The 14023-nt window shown below is 39.2% G+C and overlaps 1 protein-coding gene across 8 annotated transcripts in view; it reads left to right on the top strand.

Annotated features, from left to right (window-relative positions):
• Window positions 1-14023, top strand: part of lrp1bb (low density lipoprotein receptor-related protein 1Bb) — a 469826-nt gene that overhangs the window by 376339 nt on the left and 79464 nt on the right. For all 8 annotated transcript variants that reach the window (XM_057852528.1, XM_057852526.1, XM_057852531.1 and 5 more), the window contains 7 exons: window positions 5322-5444; window positions 8857-9038; window positions 9142-9341; window positions 11510-11698; window positions 11792-11940; window positions 12203-12296; window positions 13589-13705. In XM_057852528.1, coding sequence (XP_057708511.1) covers window positions 5322-5444; window positions 8857-9038; window positions 9142-9341; window positions 11510-11698; window positions 11792-11940; window positions 12203-12296; window positions 13589-13705 — 1054 coding nt within the window. The remainder of the gene's footprint in view (window positions 1-5321; window positions 5445-8856; window positions 9039-9141; window positions 9342-11509; window positions 11699-11791; window positions 11941-12202; window positions 12297-13588; window positions 13706-14023) is intronic.

Genomic DNA, 14023 nt, shown 5'->3' with positions numbered 1-14023 from the left:
ACTTATGTACTGTATGTTGAATGTATATATCCGTCCGAGTTTTATTCATTTTTTTCTTGATGCATTGCCAAAATGTATATGATCGGGAAAAATTATCGGGAATGATTGGAATTGAATCGGGAGCAAAAAAAAGCAATTGGATCGGGAAATATCGGGATCGGCAGATACTCAAACTAAAACGATCGGGATCGGATCGAGAGCAAAAAAAACATGATCGGAACAACCCTACTTATAATAATCAAAGGAAGTCACGTCACGGAGCGCGCCATCGGAACTCTTAGTGTGGCATTACGTCATTGTAAACAATGGAGGTGAACGATAAAGACGTGCTGCTCTTTTCTTTTCCACAACCATTGTTTACAGTTGATCCACTGGAGTCCAGAACAGGGGTCAGGAACCTTGCAAGCCATATCTGGCTCTTTTGATGAGTGCATCCTGCTCTCAACCAACCCGTAATTTTAAACTTCAAACTTACGTCGCAATAATATGCTTCAATTCGGTGCCCATTGGTGGTCCTCTCATTGCAGATTGCACGGAAATGGGCGTACAGAGCTCCTTTCGCACAATAAGTTTCAGCTCAGCCAGCAGCGAGGCTGGCCGTTCCCAAATCAATGCCCACTGAACTGGAATACTGTAGATGAAATATTCGTAGTGGAAAATTAAACTACGAAAGTGAACTGTGTGGTACCCCAAGTCAGAGAGGTGTGCGATCAGTTTCACTTTCATGACTTTTCGCCTGTCAAAATTGTCGCCACTTCTAGGAGAACGAGACTCACGAAACGGCTGCTCTGAAAGTTTCCACCTGTCTTGGCCACTTTTATGTAGTGGTCCCCTGGTTGTGGTTTCCACTTCCAGAAAATACTGTATACACAGCGTCACACCATGTTTCTATTTTCCAAATGGTGCGTGCGCAACTGAGCAACGATCGTAACATCCAACTAACGATGTCTGGCTTTCGTTGTTGTTTTCTAAAGATTTTTTTCAATCACAACTCGGCAACTGCTTGTAAAAGCCAAGTGGGCCTTCATACTCGCTCCCGTGTGATGCGTTCACAAAAAAAACTGCTCACAAAATGGAGTTCCCGACTCATTGTCTAGAAGGTGTAGTTATCTCGAAATTTCCCACTGGCGAGTAATGAGGTCAACAGCGCGGATGATGACGTAACACATTAGGCTGCTCATTTCAGCGCATGCGTAGTCTGCACAAATGCAGGCGTATGTTGCAGAAGCGGGGGGGCTTAAACGCACATTAAATGTTGTGTGGACAGGTATAAAAAATAGTCAGCAAAATAACTTAGAGTTATCCCTCCCCAGTGTAGACGTAGCCTCAGAAAGCTGGCTAAAGCACAATGAGGACAGTTTCAGTCCTGTTTATTTACTAGTGTATTTCCACACATTTAGCTGTTTATGCCTCTCGAGTATGTCAAGGATATTAATTACATGTGGTCATGACTAGGAGTGGGAACCTCTTGGTACCTCACGATACGATACGGTTTGCAAAACAAAGCTCACGATAACGATGATCGGACGATATGGCGATACAACAATTATCGATACATTGGTCAGGAAATCATTCTCCAAACAACTATTAAACAGAAAAACAAGTTTCTGCTGTGAATTGGAATCAGTTTATCACTAGTAGACGTCCAATCCATTTGAACTGGGAGCCCCATTCCTCCCACTTCAAACGGATTGAACGTCTATGGCCATCAGTGGCAGCCAATGCCAGGCAATGAGGTAATTTTAGGCCATTTCATGTTGTTTACCTGTTGATTTTCAGTTACCGTAATTTCCCGAATATAAGGCGCACCCGTGTATAACCCGCACCCCAAATTTAGTTGTAAAATCTAGGGTAAATTATTGTACCCGTTTATAAAGCGCACCCTAATTTTAGCACCAATGAATTGAAGAATACAAGAAAACAGAGCTCATGTACAGAGACAGAAATGTCATTTTACTGACTGGTGAAACACAGCACAAGCATAGCACATCAAAACATTACCGTAAACCAGTGCTTCTCAATTATTTTCTGTTACGCCCCCCCAATCAAGACGTAAATGTTTCGTGCCCCCCTTAACTCTCTGCCGCCACTGTAAATAGTATCATTTGTCTATAAAATTACTATCATAAATACGCATCTGCCTAACATTGTGTCCTTTTTTTCTAATAAAGAAAAAAAGTAACATAGATCAACTTATAATAAAGTATAACTTTATTAACATTGTTTTGTTTGTAGCAGAGAAGACTTGACGAGCATCAATTTGCCTGAATTAAAATAAAAAAAAAAGTCACATTCAAACTGTAAAAATACACTCAAGGTACATTTTTGACCATTTGATACAGAAAAATAAAATGTAAAAAAAAATCAGTAAATAATAACAAATTCGACTTGATTAGAAACATTCACTCATGAGGACAATATGCCAAAAAATTTGACCGGAAAAAAAAAAAAACTGTATAGAAGAAAAAAAAAAAAAGTGTCTTTGGACAGAAGGACAGTTTTTATTTTTGCTGCTCACACTCAGTATTACCTCCTTTGCAATGGTGTGGAGTTATTTTGCAATGAGCATGCTATTAATGCTCACTGGTTTACTGATATAACACTGACAAAGCAGGACGACTGTTGGCAATATTCGGCACGTTTTCGCTGAAAAACAATCAAGCGGCTTATCAATGAGATTGGGGTCGAATGTCTTTAAGTGGCGTCTTAATTGATTTGGCTCATGGCTGTCCGCTATAATTATTTTTAGACACAGTAGAGCAAAGGGTAAACGGCACGAAAAAAGCGCATTCTCGGCGGCCGAGGTAGAACCGTAGGTGAGGGCGGTCGTCGTGACGATCCCAAGCCGAAAATGGCACTTCTCGGGCGGCGACGTGAGAACCGGACAAGACAGTGGGTCGCTGCGTGAGTTAGTCCCGTCGGAAAACGGCTTTCGAAAACGGCGGCGGCGCACTGCTCTTCATAATCTGTTTTCTGTGTGCTGAGTGCTCTTCCTTAGTTCAAAAATACTGTACGCACTCTGAAAATGAGAGCGCCACTGCCACCCACTGAGTGGATGTGCAAGTACACTTTATTCGAGTAGGGCAAAAAAAAAAAAAAAAAAAAAGCATGTTCCCCGAGGACACATGCGCCCCCCCTGGCATCGCTCTGCTTTGAGAAGTACTGCCGTAAACTGACAATATGTACGTAATAATATGATTTGACAACTTCTCCAACTTACCAGAATCCAGGAGAAAACAGATGTGGCTTTTCCTTTAAAGGCTGCTGTATAACTTGCTCGTTTCATCATGATGAATAAATGTTTCTTCCATGGATAGATACGGTAAAATAAAAGTGAGGCTAGAAGTCGGAAAACCGAAGGCGCGCATCGCTGTAGACTAACAAGAGGAACTATTGTTATTTGGGTTGGAGTTTCCCGAGGGACAGATATAGTTGAAAGAAAGAAAAGTCTGTGTTGTGTTACATTTGTAAAGGTTCGAGTTGCAGAGCTGCAATAAACATTGACTCAAATGAGTTCAAGAAGCTAAATTATGTGCTTTATGAAGAGTGAAAAAAGCAGAATTTAACACAGACGAAATCATTCGACCAATCAGAGTGAAGTATTACTGTGTAACAAGTTCTAACAGAATTCACCGGCGGAACATATGTTGGCACGTTGTATACAGGAGTTACCGGGGGGGAGGTATTTTGTTGAGGGAACAGCCAGAAAGATAGTTCTATTCCGCGGGTTGCATGTGAGACAGACATTGCTACCTTATTTTGTTGCATGTTAAATGTCAATAAAGCAACGCGGATTAGTTCCGTTGTTTGATACTCTGCCTCCAACTCCTTCCCTAGCTCGCCACGACCACAAAATGGTGACGTCACGTACCATAATGGTTGGCAACGGATCGCCGCATACGTTTCTTCAACACAACATGGCCGTGTCAATTAAAAAAAAAGTCTTCATATATATATATATATATATATATATATATATATATATATATATATATATATATATATATATATATATATATATATATATATATATATATATATTAGGGCTGTCAAAATTATCGCGTTAACGGGCGTTAAATAATTTTTTAAAATTAATCACGTTAAAATATTTGACGCAATTAACGCACTTGCCCAGCTCAGACAGATTTAAATTACAGTAGAGTAAAAGGAGCGATAGGAATGATATTTTTGTTGTGCTTTCACTAAACGATACTTATGTTTGTTGTGAAGGAGAAGCTTATGCCAATAAACGGCGCGGTCCAAAAAACGCCTGTCTCCACTCGCCTTTACAGTATAACATATATCTCACCCAAAATACAACAAGAGACACATAATTGCCACTAAAAGAACGAAAACTTACCGAAATGTGTGTGGAGCACAAGTAGCAATTTGCATTGCATTGTGGATACAGCATAAACGTCACACAACTACTAATTCTCCTACGTTTAGAAGAAATAACATGAGTATGGAACGGCGCTGCCCCCAAGCGGCCGGTGGCATTCTGTTCATCCATAAACGGCCTCATTGAAATCTGTTTGAGGCAATGTGCAAGCTGGTCATTCAGTGCATGCGTTAATTGCGTCAAATATTTTAACGTGATTAATTTAAAAAATTAATTAACGCCCGTTAACGCGATAATTTTGACAGCCCTAATAGATATATATGTATATATGTATATATATATATATATTTTTTTTTTGTCTCCATCCCTGTACCCGTTTATAATGCGCACCATGATTTTACAAGTTGATTTTGGCGGGAAAAAGTGTGCGTTATATTCGGGAAATTACGGTACTTCCTGTTCATTTTGGGGTATTTTATTGGTCACTTCATGTTTATTTTGAATTACAGAACAGGAAGTGACCTGGGAATCACCCAAATGAATAGGCAGTGACCCAAACTCAACAGGAAATGACCTGTAAATGCCCTAAAATTAACAGCAAGTGACCTGTAAATGGCCCGAAAATCGGACCGAATGACTGTGAATGCTCTGGTTTTGAATGAACGAATGTTCCCAGTCTAAATGGATTGGGCGTCTAGCACCGTCATTGGCAGCCTTAGAGTTAACTGAGACACTATTATGGTGAAAGATATTGGTTGCAACTTGATGGTTCCCTTTTTTTTTTTGTTTAAACATTGACACCTTTTTAAAACGATATCTCGATTCTTGACAGGAGCATATTGCTAACCTTTTGGGATACAAAGTATCACGACATATCACCATTTCAATATTTTGTCACACCGCTAGTACTGACTGTGGAATATGATTTTATTTTAATTTTCTTCCGTGATTAATGGCTTCCAACATATATGATTGGCAGGGCCTTAATAATATTATCCACATAGACTTTGACTACAAGAAGGAATTTATCTATTGGGTGGACTCGACCCGGCCCAGTGGGAGGAAGATCAACAGGATGCGACTCAACGGGAGCGATCTTAAGGTAACATTTAATCTTGTTTCTCATGTAGTACAGATCTGAAAAAGAAAATTAACACAATTTTCAAGGCAGCCCAGTAGCAGAAGAAAATAAATCAGTTCCTAATGACTGCAGCAATGACTTTTGATGAAATATCACAAGCAATAAACGTGATATTTTATTGCGGTCATTGGGTCGACATTACCTACTGCACTCTACAGCTCATTAGCTCTGTTACTGTATGAAAAGGGTATTACAGCCATTCAGATCAATTGCTTCTTATGTTTGAACCTTGATTGCACAGAAGGACAGTGTCTACAAATTAAGATTTTGAATCAGTGAATTAAAAGAACCCATTCAGGCTACCTAACTTCACAAGTGAATGACAACCAGTTAGTTCTTGCTGCAATGCATTTTTTAGAATACTGTATGTAAATCAAGGAGGGATTTTTCAAATGACATGTTTTGTTTGCAAGCTTTACAAGATTCAGACCAACACCAAAACCAGACTAAGACAGACCAACACTGGGTCTTTTGGGAGTCCAGTCCAAGACCAGACCAATACCTTCAAAATGTGGTCTTGAAAAAAACACGGATTTTGATTGTTTAACACGACAAATTGGCTATTGTTGCGTATCCCGTCAAAATTTTAGGCCCATGCACATCTGGGAGACACCACACGCCAAAATAATCACTCAGGATAACCTTTCAGACATGCTCAATAATGTTTTGTTTTAACTTTGAGAATGCTGAAATTCCTCACAAATATTTGTCATTTTTAAAACTGCGTTGGAAGTTTTATCTGTTATTCCTTTGTATTCTCTATAATGATAAACAAACTGTCTTCCCCTCTTTCGCGTAATGTTAAACATATTAAATTTTACAAGCTAAAATACTAGAAGAAACTTGGTCGTTACTGTGTAGTTTCATCATTAGGCTGTTTGCCAAGTTGTTGTTTTTTAACGACGATCAACTTCATGCAGCCTGAGGCATTTTCTGAAGATCCTGCACAATGAAGGACATGTTGTTATTTTGATTTTGTGGTTCAAATTGGCTTCTTGGATGACAGCCGAATGGTTTGCCAAGACGATATATTTTCTTGGTAATGATGAGCGAGAAAGCCTCAAAGCGCATCACATTGTTTAATGGCAGATCGAGCACTGTGTTCAAGCATCTGGTAGACCAGCCAGCTGGCAAGATTTATTGGGATATTGATGGCACTCTCACGTACTTACTCATTTTTTTTTTTTTTTTTGCATCCGTTGTATACCTTCCATCACTTTCTAGCTAATTCACTCATAAAGCACTTGCCAAACTCTCCATCTTTATTCCTCTCCCCCTCCCCCACCCCAACATATCTGCTTGAAGCACAATATTTACATTTGCACAGATGGAGTGGCTACTGATCGAAAGCATATTATTTGCATTGCATTTTAGTGACTGGCACAAGAAAGCAATTTCGTGACTTTGTTAATTATACACGATATATGCACATTTCTTGTTGAGTTTAAGAATTGACTTTCAACACGCTTTTATTTAGCAGCCACATTCGCTAAAAAAGCACGAAACTTCCTGAGACTAATGAGCCTGCACAGGATAGAAAAAAGTCTGGTGAAAATATTATTATTATTTTGTTATTCATGTTATTATTTAGTGCTTTAAGGAAGTCTCATGACATACTCTAGGTTCGCAGGTGAGTGTTTCTGAGGTCGAGTAAACTAAAATGCTAAATTCAATGATTTTACATCAAACAGACACACTAGTAACTGATATGATGTGATGAAAAAATGTCAAATTATTTTTTTGACATAATTTTGTAACGTTATACATTACAATTTATTTTGGAATGAAAGCACATTTTTAACATCTCCTAGGTACCAGTTAACTTATACGGTTGTGCATGATACAACACCTCAAGCCCTCTAGATTTTAGTTTAGTTTAGTTTTCTTTTCTTTTCATTTCATTTCATTTCATTTCATTTCATTTCATTTCATTTCTTTTGTTTTTGTTTTTGTTTTTGCTTTGGGTTTGGTTTTGGTTTTGTTTGTTTTTGGTTGGTTTGTTTTGTTTTGTTTTGGTTTGGTTTTGTTTTGGTAGTGTTTATTTTTGGTTGTGTTTTTGGTTTTGGTTGTGTTTTTTTTATTTTTTATTTTTTTTATTCATAGCTTCATAATGTATTGACATAACACATCTGCTATTCACTGCATTACGCCTTCCCGAAGGTGGCCGTCCCACACTCCGCTTTATTTATTAGCAGTCGGTCACATGCAGGGATGTTACGCCGGATTTGGGTTGAAAAAGTACGAAAACTGTACTGCATACAAACAGGAAGGATTGTCTTAGGAGTGAATTGTTCGAGGATTCAAGGAAAATATTATATTTTTCGTACCATGCATGCATTTTGAAACGCTTTGAAAAATATTATGAAGTCTATGGCAACCAATTTAGGGTGTACTCTGCCTACAGCCGGGATAGGCCCCAGCACCTCCGCGACCCTCGTGAGGATAAGCGGCATGGAAAATGAATGAAAAATTAATGAATGGTTTAGTTTAGTTTTGTTACACAAAAAAACTTTATAGTCAAGAGTCTATAGACATCATTTAATTTGATTTGGATAATTCCATATGAGAAATGTTACACTGGTTATCATACGATTTTGGTTGAGTCTGCTTGTCTGCAACAAATTAAACACAAAAACTTTTTCTATTTTCTCTGACTTGCCAAAACATATATTATTTGAGGTCTACATCTGTAGTCTCTAAATTACAAGATATTGTGTACACAATTATACATGGTTCAAAAACATGCAAATAAGCTGAACAAGCTTTATAAGTAGCTGTGATCCCATAAAAAAATGTACATTGCCTTTTTGTGTATTTCATAAGCATATTTAGTATGGTGGCTAGAGTTTGGCATTTATCAACAGAATCCTGAGCATGCCTTCATTTATTCTATTTTGTAGCTCTTTTCATTTTTGCTCACTTGTTCTCACACTTTTCCCACCCACTAGCCATGCCAATATCATGCACAGAATACAAAAGAGAAATAAACGAATGGCTGAATAGAAACAGAGGAAAAGATAAATGTAACAATAGCAGGTCACAGAGGCATCAGAAATGCTGAAGAAATTGCTGCCCTGAAAGTATTGATCACGCTCGACAAAATCTATGGTGTTTTTCGAAACTTGTTTTGAATCCAAATACTTCATTATGTTCACAGTACACAGGCACCAATCAAATTACTTTTGCTGTGGGGCTTTTTTTCCCGCTCTGATTTCATTTAGTCTCACAATGCATTCAGGCAACTTGTTCTTTTTTAAATTAATGCTCTGCAAAAGGGACTCTTTAAACAAATGTGGCAAGTTGTTATTTTGTCAAGGCACAGTGCTGTTGTTTTGTATAGTGAGACTGAATAGTGCTGTTCTTGCATTACCAGATTGTCCATAAAACAGCAGTTCCCAGCGCCATGGCGGTGGACTGGATCGGAAAGAACCTTTATTGGTGTGATGCTGAAAAGAAAACGCTGGAGGTGTCCAAAGCAAATGGTCTTTACCCTACTGTGCTGATCACCTCGGGTCTCAAGAACCCTACAGATTTAGTACTGGACCCGCAGACAGGGTTTGTGCAGTGAAAGATGAGCGAGTCTAAATGTTTCTGCTTTCATTCCTGACTTCAGCCAGTGTTTGCACAGATTGCACTAAACTCCTGTTCTACCTACTAGGTATGTGTTTTGGGTGGACTGTTGTGAACCGCCACACATCGGACGCATCGGCATGGATGGCCTTGGGAAAAGAGTGATCATCAACAAAGAGATCTATAGTCCCACTGCTCTGGCTATTGATTATACCAACAACAGGCTCTATTGGGCAGATGACAACCATATTCTATTTGCAAACATGGATGGCTCCCAGAGACACAAAGGTAATATGTGGTCACAACAAAGATGAATGACTATTTTCGTCCAGCCATAGTGTGATGGACTCCTTCAAAAAAAACAGTGAATGTCAGAAAAACATAGGCACTGAGTGACAAAGATACCAAAGAACAGGGACTAAATTGCTTGTTTGTTTCATATAGAATGTGCGCGTTGTTGACCAAAGTGTTGCATGTGATTCACTAAAATTGCTGTCTTTTGCTAAGATTACAATAGCGGTCACTAAATTGTGTATTCACTCACTTGAACAAATTGGGAACACTGTTGGCAAAATGTGTCAAAGTAGTTCAGTGTTTTAAAGAGTGTTTTTGCAAATGCAAGTGTAAGTACAGTTACAATTAAATGTATTCAAATTACAATATACAATTAGTACAGCTAAATTCAAGGATCTAATAGTTGTTATAATTGAAAAATATAGTGAGGTAAACTCATAATAATATTATCGCTGCTTTTGAATCTTTTTTTTTTTAACTTTGTTATGTAATGTCACCGTATTTTTCTGACAATAAGCTAAGCACGAGTATAAGTTGCACCAGCTAAAAAATGCACAATTAAACGGAAAAAACCTGTATCAGTCGCACTGGAACTTTTTTTTTAAATTTTATTTTAATCAGACACCACGAATAAACTTTATACAGGTACTGTATATTATATTAATAATAAAATTGAGAACAAAAAGCTATATCGGCATCTGTTATACAGCGTTCCCGCGGGCTCTTAAAAAGTTTTAAAAGAATTGAATTGATGAATTTGGAAATAATACCTTAAAAAGTCTTGAAAAAGTATTGAATTTTCATATCTGGGTCTTGAAATTTATGATGTATGTAAATTCTCTGTGGATCATTTCTCCTCTAAAGTGTCATTTTCATTAACTAACGTAGCCTAAATAATTAAATGGGGCAGAGGAGCCGATCATTGAGAACACAGTCAAATCCCGTCCAGCGGGATTCCCGCATGAATCCCGTGTCATGATCTACACTACACAAATTTTTTTGTTTACACCTAGCCGTACATTTCATAGTAGAGAAATGGGGAAATGTAAATTCAATGAAGCGTGGTTGAGTAAGCAATCCTTTTGCCTTTAGCTCAAACCAGCGGATAGCAGTGTTTTCGAGGCTTTTTGCATCGTATGCAAAATATAGATTCAGCTGGGTACAATTGACATGGAGGTGCTAGAATCCCACGCTAAATCATCCAACCACATAACCTCCATGAGAGGAAAGAAACATACTCCCTCCATTGCCGGTGTTTTTCAGTCTGCCTGTATAAGACAGCCAGCTGCTCACGAGCCTAAAGAGACAGAAACTAAAGCCAGCCAGTGAGCTGCTAATGTAAGTGAAGCGACAGCAGTTAACACTAACCAGCTAGCTTGCATCCCAGCCCATCTATGATTGCTAGTGGATTTGAGAGAGTGGATCTAAGCACATCATCCACAGCAATCCTGAAAGCAGAGGTGTTGTGGTTGCCCTAGAGTTTAAGATGACGCTCGCTACGCTAAATGCTAATGCTAACGAGAACGCCTATACTTGGCCTGTGGTCTATATCTGCGCTGTGGTGGTGTCGCATGAGTAGCCCATTCAATTCATTCATTCTTACTTCCTGCACACATTCCACATTTCCACTTTCTTAACACAAAAATGTAATGTTTTTCTTTGTCAATATGGCTGTGAAATACGTATTAAGATTTTTTAAAACTGTCTTAATTAAGGTCTTAAAAAGTCTTAAATTTAACTTGAGGAAACCTGTAGGAACCCTGGTTATAGCTTAAACAACACGACATAATTTGTTTAGCAAACTCTTGGTCTCACTCCATATTTCTACAAAATCTATGAATGTCTTCATTTTCATCCAACTCTGTGAGTAGAGGGGTTGCTTAGCATGCCCTTCTCGCGGGTGTCAGTGTGGAAAAAGCATATGAATCGAGCCTGACTCCAAGTTGCAGGGCTAGCCAAACAAAAAAAGAAAAGAAAAAGTGTGATTTATTGACTGTAAAATATGACATATCTCAAATTGCCTCATGTGGATAAATAAAGGTTCAATGAATCAGGCCCATAGTTTATTTGAACAAAATGTCCTACAACAAACACTGACCACAAGGATTTAGCACAGTGAACAGTGATTACTAATGTTCACCAGGCCGTCTGCTCCTCCCTAGTGTCCTATGAGCACATCCAAGGGGTAATGGCACTGACCTTGTTTGAAGACTTCCTCTATTGGACGGACGGCAAATCCAAATCACTTCGACGAGCTCACAAGACGACAGGCACTCAAGGGCTGGAGCTCCTCAACTCTTGGCAGGCCATTAAATCTATCAAGGTCTATCACTCCCTGTGCCAGCCTGAAGGTAGAAACTCCATCTGGCCTCCGTGTTCAGAGTCTCCTTGAGAAATTTCTAGCTGAATATAATCATCCTATGTGTTTGTGTGCCACTACACAGTGCCCAAGCACCAGTGTCAGATTGCAAACGGAGGTTGCAGCCACCTATGTCTACTATCCCCCGGTGGCGAACACAAATGTGCCTGCCCCAGTAATTTCTACCTGGCTGCTGACAATAAGACCTGTCTCTCCAACTGCACCTCTAGTCAGGTCAGCAATCCGTTTCTGCCCTTTCATTTGTCGATCCAGTTTGATGATGATGCTTCTCCGTCCTGATCAGTACTTTCTCCCGGAGGCAAACAACCTTGCTTTGTTTTTCTTTATTCCTCTGACATGCTATGTTGGTTTTATTGAAAGCTCATGTATTGATTTGTGTCTCTGCTTTGAAGAAAGCTGAAACTAAAATGAAGGATTCATGTTTACTTGGTACATATAATTCTATTTCCACCGAAAATGCACTTTGTACCAATAGTTTCGCTGCGGAACGGATGAGTGCATCCCTTTCTGGTGGAAGTGTGACACAGTGGATGACTGCGGGGATGGCTCAGATGAACCCACCGATTGTCGTGAGTGCATTTCATACTCATGTTGACTTTTAAAAGCGAGATATTCAAGTACATTTTTGTCGATGAGACAGAATGTGGGGGGAAAAAAAACAGAAAATCACATTGTTTGATTTTTAAAGAATTTGTTTCCAAATTAGACCGGAAAATACAGTAAGTATTTGGTCACCTACAAAAAAGCAAGATTTCTGGCTGTCAAACAGGTCTAACTTCTTCTAACGAGGTCTAACGAGCCTCCACTAGTTACCTGTATTAATGGCACCTGTTTTAACTCATTATCGGTATCTAAGACACCTGTCCACAACCTTAGTCAGTCACACTCCGAACTCCACTATGGCCAAGACCAAAGAGCTGTCGAAGGACACCAGAGACAAAATTGTAGACCTGCACCAGGCTGGGAAGACTGAATCTGCAATGGGAAAAACACTTGGTGTAAAGAAATCAACTGTGGGAGGAATTATTAGTAAATGGAAGACATACAAGACCACTGATAGCTCCCTCGATCTGGGGCTCCATGCAAGATCTCACCCTGTGGCGTCAAAATGATAACAAGAATGGTGAGCAAAAATCCCAGAACCACACGGGGGGACCTGTTGAATAACCTACAGAGAGCTTGGACCACAGTAACAAAGGCTGCTATCAGTAACACAATGCGCCGCCAGGGACTCAAATCATGCACTGCCAGACGTGTGCCCCTGCTGAAGAAAGTACATATCCAGACCCGTCTGCGGTTCGCTAGAGAGCATTTGATGATCCAGAAGAGACTGTGAGATTGTGTTGCGGTCAGATGAAACCAAAATATAACCTTTTGGTAGAAACACAGGTTCTTGTGTTTGGAGGAGAAAGAATACTGAATTGCATCCGAAAAACACCATACCCACTGTGAAGCATGGAGGTGGAAACATCATGCTTTGGGGCTGTTTTTCTGCAAAGGGACCAGGATGACTGATCTGTGTGAAGGAAAGAATGAATGGGGCCAGAAAACGTTTGGCCTCTGTTATTGCCAACAAAGGGTATATAACAAAGTATTGAGATTAACTTTTGGTATTGACCAAATACTTATTTTCCACCATGATTTGCAAATAAATTCTTTAAAAATCAAACTATGTGATTTTCTGTTTTTTTCCCACATTCTTTCTCTCATGGTTGAGGTTTACCTATGTTGACAATTACAGGCCTGTCTAATGTTTTTAAGTGGGAGAACTTGCACAATTGCTGGTTGACTAAATACTTATTTGCCCCACTGTATGCTTCCCGTTAATTCTGTTGTGTAAAGTTTTTTTACTTCTATTCAGCGGAATTCAAATGCCAGCCAGGACGTTTTCAGTGTGGCACTGGTCTCTGCGCGCTCCCTCCTTTCATCTGTGATGGAGAGAACGACTGTGGTGACAACTCGGATGAAGCCAACTGTGGTGAGTGAGTTGACTGTTACGGCAATAAAGAGGAACATTTCAGTCACTTCAAGCTTTTCTCAGTACCCTTTTCAATATAGAACTGATTATTAGGACCATGATTCCGACCGTGCCTCACATGAAGACTTTGCTGCTAAATGACAAATGAAACCTTGTCCCCCAACAGTGTGAATAAAATAGAAACAAGAATAATAGTGGTTCTATTCTACCTTGCCGGTTTGCCTTAGAACAACCGTAATTAACTTGCTTATTGTAAATCAATCTAACAACTAATAATTCATTCATTGGGATTGATGAGTATACGTGTAATTAGAATCT

The sequence above is a fragment of the Corythoichthys intestinalis genome, chromosome 12, assembly GCF_030265065.1.
Source record: "Corythoichthys intestinalis isolate RoL2023-P3 chromosome 12, ASM3026506v1, whole genome shotgun sequence".
NCBI lineage: Eukaryota > Metazoa > Chordata > Actinopteri > Syngnathiformes > Syngnathidae > Corythoichthys > Corythoichthys intestinalis.
The sequence above is the reverse complement of the archived record's forward strand: the minus strand, read 5'-3'. Positions and strand labels throughout refer to the sequence as shown.